This window comes from Eurytemora carolleeae, unplaced genomic scaffold (assembly GCF_000591075.1).
Source record: "Eurytemora carolleeae unplaced genomic scaffold, Eaff_2.0 scaffold2266, whole genome shotgun sequence".
Taxonomy (NCBI): domain Eukaryota; kingdom Metazoa; phylum Arthropoda; class Copepoda; order Calanoida; family Temoridae; genus Eurytemora; species Eurytemora carolleeae.
Window position 1 is genome coordinate 4,843 of NW_019398175.1, and position 17,445 is coordinate 22,287.

Genomic DNA, 17,445 nt, shown 5'->3' on the forward strand with positions numbered 1-17,445 from the left:
CGAAAAGAATGATACTGTAATGACTACCTTTAACTCTTGCAATGACATGATTGGAAGGCTGAACTAGGCACTCTGTTTTTAATATAGTAATAGTTTATTAAAATTAAATATTAAAAATAAATATATGTTCTAAACCAAACAAAGACCATAGTATGAAAGATATAAGGTTCTTTAATATTCGATAAAAAACTTATCAGTAATTTTGTCAAAATAGGTTGTTTTTAGGGGGGGGGGCACAAAATATTCTAGGGGGTGCACAAAAAGGTGCCCCTCCTACACTAAAGCTCTTGGACGCCCCTGTTAACACTCTAGGGCACATTTTTATAAATCAATCAGTTTCATTCATTTTACAAGTCCTGTTGACTCTGTTGACAGAGTTCACATTTCGCAATACCAAAAGAAAGAAGACGACACTCATCCGTCATCCCACTGTTTTATGTTTATCACTGAGAGATTACAACAATTTGCTTTGTGCAATTTAATTATGAGTGTAGAGAGGAATTTATAAAGAAAAACTTCGTGACAAAGCATACTAAAATGTTTATTGCAAATGAGTGGATTACACAGAGGAACGACTGTAACTTTTAGAACAATTGACTGGAATCATTGGACAGCTCTCAAGATTTTCCGAATTCAAATGGAAAAAATCTTAAAAAATTCTTTATATTGTTTTACCAAATATAATTTTTGCAATTGTGTGACGTAAAATTTGCCTTCTCGTGAAAAAGATTATTAAAATAGACTTCAAAATTTACAGAAAGAAAAGCCTAAAAATTTTCAGGGGGGGTCTCGAAGTTATTTGCCCCCCCCCCCAATTTCTATGATTGCCTCTGACAGTCGCAGTATACCATGTTTTAAACCAATTAAAACCCCATTTTAAGTTCAGGAACTGAATTATCTACTTAGTAATTACTGCACGAGGTTATAAAGATAATTATTCAAATGAAGGTTTCAAAAATAAAATCTGATCTTTTTAGACTTTTAGAATAGGACAAAATTTTGTGCCCCCCCCCCCTCTACCAAATGGGGGTATCATTATCCAATACAAAAGGAAAGCGAAGGGGGAATTGAAATTTAGAAGAAAAAACGTTGAAAAACTATACTTAAGGTGATCATATTTCTAAAGATAAATATCTACATGTTCACTTTTAAGTCTATTTGATGCCATTATACCTGCCACCAAGTAAAAATATTTCTCAACAATGAAAAAAATCAGCTATTATTGCAAAGTAACATGCATCCTTCTAAGCATAGTGTTTATTTAAAAAAAAAATCGACTTTCTGACATTTTAGTTTAGTTTTATTTTACTAAATCTGAGCTGGCAACTTTTCAATGGTGGATATCGGGATTAATGTTTAATCTCCTCTTTTTCTTATCCTCCAGATTAAATAATGCTTGTTCTCCTCTTCTTTTTAATCTCCAGATTAATCAACTGATCGGGATTAAGGATAACCCATTCTAAAGTTCCCAGCTCTGATTTGTTTTGTAATCAAGCCCAATTTGGGAACAGCAAAATATGCAACAAAAAATTAATTTTTGTGCAATGTGTAAAAAGTAAAAATCTAGTTTTTAGTTTTATTATCAATATTATCTGTTTTCAAAAACCCTCTATGATTGCCAGTTCGAGAGAAATATGTGATATTTTAGAAAAAACTGTTATTGTGTACCTTGCCAACTTCTGTATGCGCGCCTTTGTCTGAGATTGAGTGCTGGCTGGGGAGGTGGAAGAGGCCGATTGTATTTATATTTGAAGCCTATTCAAGGGGCACTGCATTTATTTTCAAAAGGAATAGTGGGGGGGGGGATTCTTTTTTTTAGGCTACAGGATATCCAATTAGGGAGGAGCACATTTTTACTAAATTTAATCTTGCAAATTCTATTAACCAACATGACTACGAAACTATTGCATGATTGTTGTAACAGTAAAACCCCAAAATCATGATTTCAAGAATTCTATTTGAACAATCCCCTTAACTCCGGTAAATTGCAAAGACCCTTGCAAATACAACTCTATATTTCACGGTTTGACGACTTTGTTTATGGATGTAAGCATGGCTTAAAGCCATATATGCCTGCTCGGTAATTTTCCGACATTTTTCTTCGTAATTGAATAGAAAGGGAGAAAGTTCGCGGCTTCGCGCTCTGTTAGTGCGCGTGCCATCATCTTGAAAGTGTGAAATTTTAATTTTCAATTTTGTTTTAAGGGAGTGTTCGCTAAAATTAGAAACGGAGCAAGGAGAATGAATCTGGATATAATTTACCCCCACCCCCCGAAAAAATCCAGCTCCAACTGGCTTAATTTCTAAAATGGAACATTTTGTCTTTAATTTTAATTTTCCAAAGATTTGTGTAGAATAAAGAAATGTGAAGCCTTAAACTATCTACAGTGATAGCCAGAAAACTCCGGAATCGGAAGACGACTTTTAGTGTCTAGTTTTAACTTTAAAAAGTCTATATGAGCCTGGGAATAAGTAATTGGACAGTGATAATACACAAATATCACTTAGTTAGTGATTTGATAAGTGTCTAGTAAAACTATTTTCTTTGTAACAACATCAAATACACTTAAGTATTGCTAAAAAGTCATCTTCCTATTCCAGAGTTTTCTGGTCATCACTGTATGTATATACTTTGCTTGTCTGTGTGGATCCAATAAACGTCCAAACGGCTAAACCGATCGGGCCCAAATTTTGTGTGGGGCCTCATATGATCACAGGGAAGGTTTATGAATGATCAGAATTTCAAAAATTTGCCTTCAACAAATTCGATTTTTATTAAATTTGAAAATCCAGGAAATTGTTTTTATAAAATCTGCGAACTTTTTTTTTGGTTTTGTTTTACAGTGTATACAAAGATGAAATGTTCACAATTGAAATAGAAGATGGGCGCTAAGCGCCCTAAAAGCCTAGTTCTATAAATTTTAGAATAGCGTTTAGTGCAGAAAGAAAGACGCAAAATGCATAGAAATTTTTCATATTTAAAAAAATTACAACAATTATTTTCATTCTTTTTTCTAGTATTTTTTTATTGAACACCATAAACCTTGCACTGCGTAAGTTTAAGTATGTTTAGAGATATTAATTAAAAATATTATATTTGATAATTATATTAATATTTACATCACATAGAACTGTTGAAATATTTTCATGATACATAAGTAATAACACATCTATAATATCTAGGAATAATACTGATTATAAGATAATTTTACTTACGATCATCTAATGTCATTTTGTTTTGAAATTGAAGCTCATGTATACAGCAAAGTTACTCGAATTTTGGTTTGCCTAATTCAGATAATTAAAGTCAAAAATCCAAATCTCATCACGAAACACATATAAAAATAAATCTAGTACATCGACTAAAAATCGTGAAATAAAAGTTACCAGGGTATTACTTTTCGAATAATCATTTGCAATACCGAGGTTAAAAGCTCTTGAAAATTAAAATAAAACTTACCGTAGTATTTTTAAGATTTTTTTCAATAACTAATTGAATAGACTATTTTTGAGTAATATTGATATGCTCATTTATTTATACATTAAAGCTGGAAAAAGTCACTAGCCGGCCAAAACTCAAATTTACGACTAAATACGAAAAAAACTAAAAAAAATATAGATTATAAACCTAATTTGAGATCATCATACGAAAATATAAACGACATTAAAATTCGATACAAAAAAAACAAATATTTCAATTTTATGATTCAAAACATTATGTCAATATTCATGCGTTTTGGGTTTCCAGAACACGTATCACAATAATTTCCCGCATAAAGCACAAGGATGATGAAAAAAATACAGAATTCATGACATCAAATCCATCCTCACGATTCGGAGTTTTATAAAGGGTAATTTCATCCCTAATCGTGCCATCAAAGACTTACAAATCTCAGGGTTTAAAACTTTATAAACTCGGTTAATTTAGATATTTTCAACATTAAAGTATCTCAGTAGTACCATTGTTATCCTTGGTATCCTATAGGTTTGTAAGCCTGCAGGTATCCCAGGTATCCTATAGGTTTGTATGCCTGGTATCCCAGGTATCCTATAGGTTTGTAAGCCTGCAGGTATCCCAGGTATCCTATAGGTTTGTAAGCCTGCAGGTATCCCTGGTATCCTATAGGTTTATAAGCCTGGTATGACAGGTATCCTATAGGTTTGTAAGCCTGGTATCCCAGGTATCCTGTAGGTTTTTAAGCCTGGTATGACAGGTATCCTATAGGTTTGTAAGCCTGGTATCCCAGGTATCCTATAGGTTTGTATGCCTGGTATCCCAGGTATCCTATAGGTTTGTAAGCCTGGTATGACAGGTATCCTATAGGTTTGTAAGCCTGGTATCCCAGGTATCCTATAGGTTTGTATGCCTGGTATCCCAGGTATCCTATAGGTTTGTATGCCTGGTATCCCAGGTATCCTATAGGTTTGTATGCCTGGTATCCCAGGTATCCTATAGGTTTGTAAGCCTGGTATCCCAGGTATCCTATAGGTTTGTAAGCCTGGTATCCCAGGTATCCTATAGGTTTGTATGCCTGGTATCCCAGGTATCCCCTGGTGATGAGAATGTCATAGCTTCTAAACTGTTGAGAAAAGAATCGTTGTCTAAGCTGTAAAGTTCTTCACTCGAATTATCCTAAAAAGACATAATAGTTTTAGGGTTTTAAAATGAAACCTGCAATGTTTTAATTAGCTAACATGTATTTAATTAAAGTCATTAACAAAATATGAATATTATTAACTTTGAGCCGCATGAAGCGGCATGTATAGGACATGAACACTCGCTATAAACTCGAATTTTCTCATCTCTATATCTTTGCAACCTGATGAAGCTTATACCTTGGATTTGATCAAAAATTAGAATTTGGGGCGAGTAATTAGTTCCGTTTAACAAGAAGTAGCAAAAATTGACAAATTACACAAAATGTTTCAGATCAATTTAGAATTATGTTCATTATGTGAGTGATACTTGAACAGTTTTCATCCCGATCAATAAATATTGAGGAGTACGTAGATAAATCCAAAATGCAATCCAATTTATTCAAATCGAATATTTGGGAGAAAATAAAGTATGTGGATAGAAGAATTGTTGACTTTGAATTCTAGAATAGAGATTCAAGATTCAAGGATTTTATTCTAGAATAGAGATTCAAGATTTAAGGATTATATTCTAGCATAAGGATTAAAGGAACAAGAATTTTATTCTAGAATAGGGATGCAAGATTTAAGGATTATATTCTAGAATAGGGATTAAAGGAACAAGAATTTTATTTTAGAATAGGGATGCAAGATTCAAGGATTATTTTCTAGAATAGAGATTCAAGATTCAAGGATTATATTCTAGAATAGGGATTCAAGATTTTAAGGATTTTATTCTAGAATGAGGATTAGAAATTCAACGATTAAATTCTAGAATAGGGATTCAAGAAACAAGGATTATATAGGTATACAAGATTAAAGAATTTTCTTCAAGAAAAGGGATTCAAAGACCTAGGATTATATTCTAGAATAGGGATTCAAGGTTCAAGGATTATTTTCTAGAATAGGGATTCAAGATTTTAAGGATTTTATTCTAGAATGAGGATTCAAGAAACAAGGATTTATTCTAGAATAGGGTTTCAAGATTCAAGGATTATATTCTAGAATAGGGTTTCAAGATTCGAGGATTTTATTCTAGAATAGGGATTCAAGATTCAAGTATTATTTTCTAGAAAAGGGATTCAAGATTCAAGGATTATATTCTAGAATAAGGATTCAAGATTCAAGGATTATTTTGAAGTTGTTTAAAGGATTTAAGATTGTGTTGGATTATGATAGAATACAAAATTGGACTTTGAATAATTAATCATTGCATTTTCCTGTATTCCAGGGCTTTGAGTTTTTTTTTCATCAAATAGAATTCAGAATTCTCAGTTAGAATATATAAGCAGGGTGCAGTGCTGTGCCTTCAACCTTATTCATGAAAAACGACTAAAATATCGAATTCCGGCAACTCTAGCTTTTCCAGCTTTGTTTTAAATCTACCATTTTCTTTTAAAATACAAATTAAATTATATTTTAAAATAAATCTTGCAAAATTGAATCTAAAGAGAAAAAGCTGTTAACGCATTCTGAAGCAATTTTTTTATTAAAAAATCATATGTAAATCTTTTTTGTCTGAAACTTTATTGAGAAACCCCTGTCAAAAGTTAAAATGTATGAAAAAAAAATGAATGACGATTTAATAACCATCATAAAAATTTACATTTAAAAAAGCGTAATTGTTAAGTTCGATGTGCACTGCACAAGAGACAGCAGTAATTATTTCACTGGAAAGATTAAAACAAATTAGAAATCTTTTTATCCTAAAAAACATCCATTAAAAGTGTTTTTTTTTGGTCAGTTCTTTTTACATTTCCAATTCTTGGACCACATATTATAGTTCCTGGATGAATTATATCATTGGCATAGAACTGGTGAAACATGTCATTAAATATATTCATTTGTAACCGTAATGTATATATTATTGTTTATATATTTGATATATTTTATGGGTCAATCCATTAATATATCTGAAAACCAATATATTGGAGAAACGTGATTATCTGAATAAAAGATAGAAAAGGTAAAAAATATCAATAGAAATGTCAGGAAATGTTGGTAAAGTTTTTCCAAACTTATTACACGCTGTTCTTATTAAACATATACAATTTACATTTACAAAGTGGGGGGGGGCACAGTGGGGTATTTTAGGGGGTCATGGGGGAGGGGTGACTAGTTTTTGTCACAATACTCCTCTTAAAATGCATTTGTCTTGTGCTCCATGGTGAGAATGGACAGAATAAATATATTCTGATAATCCTTTCATTTACAAATACAGATTTCAATATTTATAATTACTTTTCCCGTTCACATATTTATCCTTGAAAGGATCCTGTAAACTCGAAATATATTCAGATGTCGTCTTTGTAACAGTGAGCTTTTTGGAAGAAAAAGCATATATTTCATAGTAAAAGCACAGGAGTTTCGGGATAATCTTAATATATAAATTGATTCCTACAACCATATAGAAAAGATTTAGGGGCGCCAGCAGCACGCCAAAACCTAAATTTAATCAGAGTAGCGTGTTGAAAAATCCTACTTTAAGAGTTTTCGATGATATAGCGGGTTTTTGATCGAAATTCTTAACTAAAACATAACATTTAAAACACTTAGAGACTTCTATAAAAAAAATTCTTAAGCTGCCAAGCATTATTTGACATAAATAAGAGGTTTATGAAATAAAATCATTTTGGCTGACCCCCCCCCATTATACCCCACTGTGGGGAGGGGGCACCCTAAACTAAGCTTTCAGTGCGTATCGTAGTGATCTGCAGTATTCTGACCGAAGAAACAGTGTGGTTTAGTGGAGACTGAGGGGGGTGCCCTCATATAGTTTCCCCACGGGAGACGCCGCGGCCCCCAGAAATTGATAGTAAGGAATTTCTAGGTCAAAAACAGAGGCAAACGGTTAAATGACATGCTTTTTGTAATTATAGGAATGATTCAAAACTCTGGGAATTTTTTTTAACAAAATATCTTGGTTGCGCATTTACGAAACTTACACCGGAAAGAGAGAGCTGTACATTTTCAAAAAAGAAAAAAGTATTAAGAAAATAACTTTTTTTAAAGTGTTAAGAAAATAACTTTTTTTTAAAGTGTTAAGAAAATACCTTTTTTTAAAGTTTAAGAAAATATTTTTTTTTTAAGTTTAAAAATAATTACCTTATTAACCTCTAACCCAGCACAGTCAGCATAGCTGATGGTATTGAATGTATCACTGCCCGCGAAACTACTCGAATCAAAATTAGAAAATCTCTCTCCTTGTCTCTTCTGACTGTACTGTCGTCTGTACAGTAATCCACCTGCTACTCCTACATAAAGGGAATATTTTAAAAGTTGATTTCTCATTTGGACATTTTCATGGTGTCATAACTGGGAAAAATTAATTGGGCCTTTGCCACAAACAAATAGTTGAATGTTGGAAATTCCGGTAGATGGGATTTTTTAATTGTGTTCCGCCTTTATTCTACCTTTAAATTGACATATATTAAGTGTCCTGTAAATTCAAAATGTCTGTGTCTCGAAAACCTTTGTAATTGATTGGTACATAAAATTAAAAAAAGGGAAATATAAGAGATTTATAAGATTATAAGAACGAAAAAAGTTCAACTTTTTGATTAAAAGATGAAGAAGTTCTCACCTGAGAGAATAAGAAGGAAGACTAGAAGCCCTAAGGCTATCCCGACAACGTTACTGATATCCAAAAAACTCGTCCGTCGTCTTCGTTCAATCTCAAACGTAATCCGATCCTCTCCCTCTCCTTCCAGTCTTAACTCTTGTTGAGGAACTAGTTGCTGAGATGGAACCTCTAGAAGCTCAGCCTGGAGATCTAGTGATCTACCAAGATCATCTGAACCCATCCGTCCCGGTTTTATTTCTCGGGACTCGGAGGTTCGCGCCACTTCAATTCTTTCGGATTGATTGGGTTCATCGTCGTCGCTTACATCTTCTTCCAAAACTAAGCATTGCATGTCATAACTTCAAATTCTTTTAATTCTTTTTAAAATGTTTAAACGATATTTGGTTTAAAATAAACCAGTGAGAAGATTGTAGATTATATATAAGGTCGAGGCGGGGGGACAAAGGACTTGTTTTCAAGGAAATCGGAACCACGGTCTACGGAGCATAAATATCTAAATAGACGCAATTTCATAATATTTAAATTTGTTTAAGTTTCCACAGATTTTTGTATTTCATGCTTTCCTGGATTTTTGTTTAGGATTCCGTAAGAATCCGGGGTTTCCGATAAATTATTTTCAACTGGTTCCCTCCGGTTCGTGGATTTAGTTTTGAGATCGTGGATTAGTGTTCTGTTTAGTGTATCTTGGTTTACGCTAAACTTTATCTCGGGAATTATCTCTTTGTGTGTATTGTCTTCACTTTCCTTCCTGGGGCGTTTGGTTGACATGTTGGTTTCCTTTAATGATATATATCCTGTAGGTTCAGATAGTCCAGAGTTAAACTCGCTCGTCTTTGGTTTAATATCACTCGGGTTGGTTATAAAAGCCAAATGAGCATCACTGGTTGGGTTTTCACCCTGAGTTTGGTTTAGGTTGCTCCATGGATTAGAGCTGGGGGCGGAGGAGGAGGAGGGGGAGTTCCATCTTGGAGTAAAGGATCCGCTTATCATTGGAACTAGTAGACCCTCAACCCTACCCAGAGTAGGACTAAATAAATAAAATTGTGGTTTTTAAGAGAACTTGAACAAACATTTTCGGATCAGGCTTAATAAATTTTACTTTTCAGTCCCTTGTTTGATTAGTTTAATTAAGTTTAATAAGTGAGAATTATTAATATTTAATTTTCCCCTTCATTGAGCAGAGCAGTAATCAAAGATAAACAGAAACACTCGGAAACTTTCAACAAAGAAAGGACGGACCAGGTTTTTAGTCAAATTAAACCAAATAGAAGAAATTAAAAAGGGTGTGGAGGGGGGAGGGTGGGCAGAAAAGTTCTAATAGAAAAGGAAAATGGATCCAAGATTTTTAAAGTTTAGTGTAAAATAGCAAACAGGTCATTGGTCTTAACTCATTTATGCGATAACCATTTATGTGGAATGAATGTCGTCTATGTACTTCATTACAATTTTAAAATGTCGTTAAGAATTTTTTAATTTGAAATTGACGCAAATGCTTTTTAGTGCATTTCTTGAAGAACTGGTTAAACTACAAGTTACAGAATTCTAAGTGACATTTCATAGAAGAAAAAACAGTAGACAACGATAATTCCTCTGTTTTCTGGTTTTCACTGTATCACTACTCAATATTATCTTGTTATCTAAGAAAATTTTAAAATGTATCTTCGTGCTCTATCAGGAATCTTGACAATTTTCTTACTTATCGTTGCCAGAGAAATATATTGAATTACTTTTAAAGAAAAGAAATGAAACGTATACACATCATATTTCTAGAGGTTTTAATTGTTTAATGGTTCTCTTAAAACTAAGCCAAGTGTCCCTTCCAGATTTCAATAATCCGAATGTTAATGATTATAATCCTTTATTTATAAAAGGTTCAAAAAGTAATAATGCTCTTTTTTATATATTCTCTTAAAACTTTATCAAAAAAATTTTTAAGCATGTAATTTTTATAAAAACGAGGTCAATTGTATTGCATCAAGATACCCTTTAATCTTTCAATTAAAGAATGATTAATAATAATTAAATGATCGAGAGACTCTTTCAGGTTTCAATTAAAAAATGATAAAGAATATAATTTTATTTTCCTGAAGGTTGGATGAAGAGTAGATAATATATACTCGGAGGAAACTTTAATATGAACCGGAACATTTAGAGCTTTTCCGTCCCTCTCCGATCCTACTTCACTCTCGGAGCTAGGATCAAACCTTTTCTCCAGGTTTTTTGAGTCTTTTGATGAATTTTCCGGTCCAGGTACTTCTGTCCCGGGCTCTAAAATGGTCATGGTATGTTTAATAACCTTTAAACACTAAGTGCTGTGGTTTAAAATGAATCAGTTCTAGAGAAACTTGATATATCAATGTTCAATGACTGCTTTTATGATGTGCATGACGTGTTTCGGCATGATTGACTGTTGCACTACTAGATAGAACAGGGTGAGTAATCTGCGAATTTGTCAATTTTTTATCCCAGTTTTCATTTATACTCACCCTGTTACGTACAAAAAAATGTCTTCTACAAGATCAAATAGACAGACAGATAAACAGACAGATAGACAGACAGATAGACAGACAGATATACAGGACAGATAAACAGACAAATAGACAGATAGAAAGACAGATAGACAGACAGATAGAGAGACAGATAGACTGACAGATAGACAGACAGATAGAAAGACAGATAGACAGACAGATAGGCGCACAGATAGGAAGACAGATAGGCAGACAGATAGACAGACGGATAGAAAGACATATAGACGGACAGATGACAGACAGACAGGCAGACTGATAGACAGACATATAAACAGACTTATAGACAGACAGATAGACAGATCAACAGACAGATAGACCGACAGAAAATCAGATAAATACTTAGATTAACAGCTATTTAGGGATATTAAGATATATAGAAAGATAGATAGATAGAAAGATAGAAAGATAGATAGATAGATAGATAGATAGATAGAGAGATAGATAGACAGATATGTAGCAAAAAGGTGATATTCTGTAAACTTGTGGTACGATTGGATTGGATGATTGTGTCCCTGTGTGACATTTAGAACCGCTCCTGGTTGAGTATAGAGTCTAAGCTTGAGTCCTATATTATTGGATGCTTGTGTCCCGGTGTGGCATTTAGAACCGGTCCTGGTTGAGTATAGAGTCTAAGCTTGAGTCCTATATTATTGGATGCTTGTGTCACTGTGTGGCATTTAGAGCCAGTCCTATTTGATTGAGTTAACTGATAGACCTGGATGTAAAAAAAGACAGGACCGCTATAAATTCTAGATTTCTAGGAAAGTGAATTGACTCCAAGCTTCAACTATAAATGTTTATGACAGGCATAACTTAGTTGTTAACTACTCTACACAATCCTAAACCTTTAGACCTATATATAAACCTTAACTACACAATCCTAAACCTTTAGACCTATATATAAACCTTTACTACACAATCCTAAACCTTTAGACCTATATATAAACCTTAACTACACAATCCTAAACCTTTAGACCTATATATAAACCTTAACTACACAATCCTAAATCTTTAGACCTCTATATAAACCTTAACTACATAATCCTAAACCTTTAAACCTATATTTAAACCTTAACTACACAATTCTAAACCTTTAGACCTATATATAAACCTTAACTACACAATCCTAAACCTTTAGACCTATATATAAACCTTAACTACACAATCATAAACCTTTAGACCTATATATAACCTTAGCTACACAATCCTAAACCTTTAGACCTATATATAAACCTTAACTACACAATCCTAAACCTGTATACATATATATAAACCTTAACTACACAATCCTAAATATTTAGACCTATATATAAACCTTAAGTACACAATCCTAGACCTTCAGACCTATATATATATATAAACCTTAAGTACACAATCCTAAACCTGTAGACCTAAACCTAAACCATAACCACACAATCATCCTTAACCTTTATACCTCTAAACATAAGCACTACACGATTCTTAACTTTCAGACCTAAAAACCAGCCTAGACCTATCTGTATCTTTATCTATTTCAATACCAGTACCTCTATCCGTACCTGCAGCTGTATCTTTTTCTTTTAAAAATGTACCTGAGCTGTATCTTATATCTGTACCTGTATTTATACCTAAACTGTACATAAACCTGTACCTGTACCTGTACCTGTAGATTCTGTATTTCTTGTCTGAGTGTTGAAAACTAAACTACCAGAACCTGAACTTGGAAACTCATTCCGTTCTTCATCTAGATTCCCCAGCCTCTCCGCAAACCAGGGGAGAATGGTTTTGCTCTCCTCCAAACCCTGCTCCGGGTTTGTGGTGGAAAGGAGAGATTGTACAGTTGAATTTTCATCTGAGTTTAATTCTGTGTCAACCTGAAACATTTAAATTTTTACAAAAAGTCTGAGATCTAGCCTCCTCCCCCCTCCATCAACCCTGTTCAGTAACTTTTCGTCATGGTAACATTACGTCTAGAAAACATTTCCGCTGGGAAAGAAAGAAATCTAAATAATCTAAGTCTAGGCACTCAGTATTATATTAGACAGTATAACAATGAAAAAGATTGAAGAGAATTTTTATCTTAGGACTGGTTCAAGAGAAGGGATCTCATTACGGTATGAGAAGTATGGATCAGAAGACTGAATCTAGAATAGAACTGGATCAAGAGAAGGGATCTCATTACGGTATGAGAAGTATGGATCAGAAGACTGAATCTAGAATAGGACTCTGCAAGCAGGATAAAGAGATAAAGAGTAGAGTTCTGAAAAACAGGATCGGGGCGATGGATATCGGAAGAGAGAATTAAGAGAATGGATCTTTAGAAAGGATGAGGAAAAAGGGATTTCAAGACAGAAAGAGGAGAATGGATCTCTGGACAGGATGGAGAAAATGTATATTACAAGACAGGATCAAGAGAATGGATCTCAAGACAGGATCAAGAGAGTGATTCTTAATACAGAATAAGGAGAATGGATCTCTGGACAGGATGGAGAAAATGTATATTACAAGACAGGATCAAGAGAATGGATCTCAAGACAGGATCAAGAGAATGATTCTTAATATAGAATAAGGAGAATGGATCTCAAGACAGGATCAAAAGAGTGATCCTTAATACAGAATAAGAAGATTGGATCTCAAGACAGGATCAAGAGAATTATTCTTAATACAGAATGAGGAAAATGGTTCTCAAGACAGGATGAATAAAATGTATAATACAAGACAGGATCAAGATAATGGATCTCAAGACATGTTCTAGAGAATGGATCTTAATACAGAATATGAAGATTGGATCTCAAGACAGGATCAAAAGAATGATTCTTAATACAGAATAAGGAGAATGGATCTCAAGACAGGATCAAAAGAGTGATCCTTAATACAGAATAAGGAGATTGGATCTCAAGACAGGATCAAGAGAATGATTCTTAATACAGAATGAGGAAAATGGTTCTCAAGACAGGATGAAGAAAATGTATAATACAAGACAGGATCAAGAGAATGGATCTCAAGACAGGATGAAGAGAGTGATTCTTAATACAGAATGAGGAAAATGGTTCTCAAGACAGGATGGAGAAAATGTATCATAAGACAGGATCAAGATAATGGATGGATCAAGAGAATGATTCTTAATACAGAATGAGGAGAATGGATCTCAAGACAGGATCAAGAGAATGATTCTTAATACAGAATGAGGAGAATGGATATCAAGACAGAATGAAGAAAATGTATCATAAGACAGGATCAAGAGAATGATTCTTAATACAGAATAAGGAGAATGGATCTCAAGACAGGATGAAGAAAATGTATATTACAAGACAGGATCAAGATTATGGATCTCAAGACATGTTCAAGACAATGGATCTTAAGACAGAATGAGGGGAATCGATCTCAAGACAGGATCAAGATAATGGATCTCAAGACATGTTCAAGAGAATGGATCTTAAGACAGAATAAGAAGAATGAATCTTAAGACAGAATGAGGAGAATGGATCTCAAGACATGTTCAAGAGAATGGATCTGAAGACAGAATAAGGAGCATGGCATTGAAGACATGATCGACAGATTTTAATCGCAAGACATGGATGAAAAAAATATTATAACAAAGAAAAAGAAAAAATCGTCTCCTAAGTTAACTAATTGGAAGAAAATTTATTCGTCAATCCCCCCCGGTCCCCCCCCCCCTCCCCCTTCTTTAAACTATTTACGAATGAAAAGTTTTGTGTCTGAAATAAAATTTTATGTTACGCTCTGGGGAGTCGAAACAGAGAAAAATCCAGAAAATTCAAACTTAATAACAAATATTTTTGCAACTAATTACTAAGTAAAATGTGACAAAAATACCATTTGATTAAACTTTCTTTTAAAAAACATTTTGTGGGTTTTAAATAATTAAATACCAGAATCTTGATTAAAAACGAAAAAGAAAACATTGCAGTTAATTATAACTATATGGAAATTTTATATTTTAATTTATTGTATTTATTAACGAAATAAAACTTTCCAAACAATGAAAAGAATAAATGCTTATCTAAGTGTATTGCAGATTGCGCTCTCCTCAGAAAAAAAGCTAAATGAAAATATTCGTGAACTAACCTTTTGTTTGACTGGTACTGACAGTACCCCGGCCACGACAAAACCTACAACGTAAAAAAATATCTTTTGTTAAGGTAGAAAAATACTCTGGTGCCTAAAAGATATTTACAGGGTGAGTCAATAATTTTTTTTTTCGGCATTCTGGGATTGATTTTATTTTATTCAATTTTGGGAGAATTTTTATCCCGCATTTTTACTCGCAATTTCATGATCTCGGGTATTTAAGGACTGGATCAAGAGAAGGGATCTCATTACGGTATGAGAAGTATGGATCAGAAGACTGAATCTAGAATAGAACTGGATCAAGAGAAGGGATCTCATTACGGTATGAGAANCAAGTTCTTACAGTAATATTTCATCTTTAAGACAAAAGAAGAAGCTTTATTAAAATACTGAGGAAAGGAATTAAGTCTTTGTAACAAACTCTGATTTTCTAATACCTATATTTTTTCCACCTGATGGTGTAAACATTTGCTATTTCAAACTTGGATTTTTTCATCTAACAGAATTCATAGTTTGAAATATCTAAGGTCTACGGCATTTGATTACAAAGATATAGAGATTAGAAAATCATAGTTTGTGACAAAGACTCAATTCCTTTGGAAAACAATTTAAAATAATCTTAGTTTCAAATTAGCCCGGATTTCTAGAATTTTAGAAAGTTATTCCGGAGTTTGTCCGGAATTTGAAATATATGCAGGATATCAGACAAAATTCCGGAATTCAACAAGAACAATTATTCCTGATTCAAAAGACCATTCTGATTTTTCAATAATATTCAGTATTTTAGGAAAAATATCCGTTAAAAATAACTGTCCAAGGTTTAGAAAGTATGAAAAGGTCTCTTAGCTAAAACATTTTTTTGAGCAAGTATATTTACAGTTGTATGATATACCTGCTGTGATAAAGTAGGTTATCCAAAACCAATGATTCCACAACATTTTATGCATCCTTTTTTCTGTCCGTCTATACGTCTATCTATCCTTCTTTAAAGGTTCATTGTCTGGTGTAAACATTTTGAATCTGGAATTATAAAAGGTTAAAGAGTCAGTTTTCTGTTTGTTTCATTTAGCTGACAGATATAAGATGTAAACCTCAGAAGTATTTGATATGCGCAGATGTTGTTTCTTTGTATCACGAGACGAGTAACTTATACAGTGAGTCAAAAGTCATGTAAGTTATCAACAGTTTTTAAATATCATAAATAAATTGTGTAAATAATAACATCAGTCCATTATATTTATAGACTAAATATATTTACTGTACAGGGTGTCCCAATAAACATGAGAATTAGAAGATGACTGTAAAATTGTCTCTGATTTTAAGTTGAGAAATGACATAGAACGCAAAAAATGTTGTGCGTGTTATAAACTTTTAAAAATGTGCTTTTTTCTTCTTTGTATTTCTAAAATTGGGAAGGTTTGAAAATGACTCATTTCGGAAAAACCGACAGCTGTTCAGGATGCTGCGTGAATCAATGTCGTCAATCATAGTCATTTCCTATGTTTATTGGACCGCCCTGTAGAATCTAGATCAAATATTGATTTTGAAATAATAAATTATAAAACATAAATCCTGGTTTGTTGCCAAAATGTGCTTTCAACCCTGCAACCATAGGTTTATTAATGTCACCTGAAATAATGGAATTTCTAGATCAGAAAAAGCTTCATTTATTTTCATTTCTTTTTACACTTTAGATTTATTGTGTTTAGTGAAATTTTGCGTAATAAAAACATTTGATAAAAATAATTATTCGAGTTTCTTTATTATTTATTATTATTCGGATAAGTTTATCTGTTTTTTATCTTTATTCTAAAAGAAAAAGAGTTTTTGGCAAAAACTCAGATTTTTTAATCCCTATATATTTGTAACCCGATGTTTTTTGCGTTTGATTGAATTGTATTTACTTTTTTTGTGAAGTTCTCTTGAATTTAACTTTTAACATAATTTCAAGTGCACTCCTTAGAACCATCTGTTTCATGGCACTCAAATTTTCAGTTAGAAAAATAAGAAAATATCCCTCATCCTTGAAAAGGATAAAAGGGTACCGTTGTGAATGGTCTCTTTATAAATGAAGGGTTACTTGAAATTTCGCCATCAGTCTCTTTAAGAACTATTGAGATGAAAATTTCAGTTTTCAGAAGAAGTTTACGAAATCATGTTTTTCAGAATTACACCGTGTAATGGTAAATTTTATTAGAAATGACGCAGAAAATGCATAATGCATGATACATATGACGCAGAAAATGCATAATGCATGATACATATGACGCAGAAAATGTATAATGCATGATACATTTGACGCTTTGGTATGATTCATTGCTGGGGGGGTAGCGGAAAAATTGATTTAAGCGCACGACAGGCCGATGACATAGACAGTTAGATAGATAGATAGAAAGACAAATGGTTAAATAAAATGAGCAGTTTAAATATAGATAAATAGATGTATAAATTGATATATAGATAGATAGATAGATAGATAGATAGATAGATAGATAGATAGATAGATAGATAGATAGATAGACAGATAGATAGATAGATAGATAGATAGATAGATAGATAGATAGATAGATAGATAGATAGACAGATAGATAGATAGATAAATAGATAGATAGATAGATAGATAGATAG

The 17,445-nt window shown here is 32.9% G+C and overlaps 1 protein-coding gene across 3 annotated transcripts; it reads right to left on the reverse strand.

Annotated features, from left to right (window-relative positions):
- Positions 1 to 3,686: 3,686 nt before the first annotated feature.
- LOC111716945 (uncharacterized) lies at positions 3,687 to 15,858 on the reverse strand. 3 transcript variants are annotated; one of them, XM_023492459.1, is made up of 8 exons: positions 15,710 to 15,858; positions 14,815 to 14,858; positions 12,440 to 12,599; positions 10,303 to 10,486; positions 8,782 to 9,245; positions 8,219 to 8,536; positions 7,741 to 7,889; positions 3,687 to 4,633 (listed from the first exon to the last, which is right to left on the reverse strand). In XM_023492459.1, exons 1-8 carry the CDS (start codon positions 15,762 to 15,764, stop codon positions 4,517 to 4,519), a joined length of 1,491 nt encoding a protein of 496 aa, XP_023348227.1. In that variant the 5' UTR covers positions 15,765 to 15,858; the 3' UTR covers positions 3,687 to 4,516. The 3 variants fall into 3 exon arrangements, with proteins under 3 accessions (XP_023348227.1, XP_023348226.1, XP_023348225.1); XM_023492458.1 differs by having other exon boundaries at positions 12,389 to 12,599; XM_023492457.1 differs by having other exon boundaries at positions 12,383 to 12,599.
- Between the last annotated feature and the right edge of the window lie 1,587 nt (positions 15,859 to 17,445).

Bases quoted from the DNA above. Each gene is read 5' to 3' on its own strand.
- LOC111716945 (XM_023492457.1), bottom strand. From the start codon at position 15,764: ATGCATAAAATGTTGTGGAATCATTGGTTTTGGATAACCTACTTTATC. The intron at 12,600-14,814 runs GTTAGTTCACGA...TAAATGTTTCAG, and splicing joins CAGTACCAGTCAAACAAAAG to GTTGACACAGAATTAAACTC. The intron at 7,890-8,218 runs GTGAGAACTTCT...CCCTTTATGTAG, and splicing joins CTTCCTTCTTATTCTCTCAG to GAGTAGCAGGTGGATTACTG.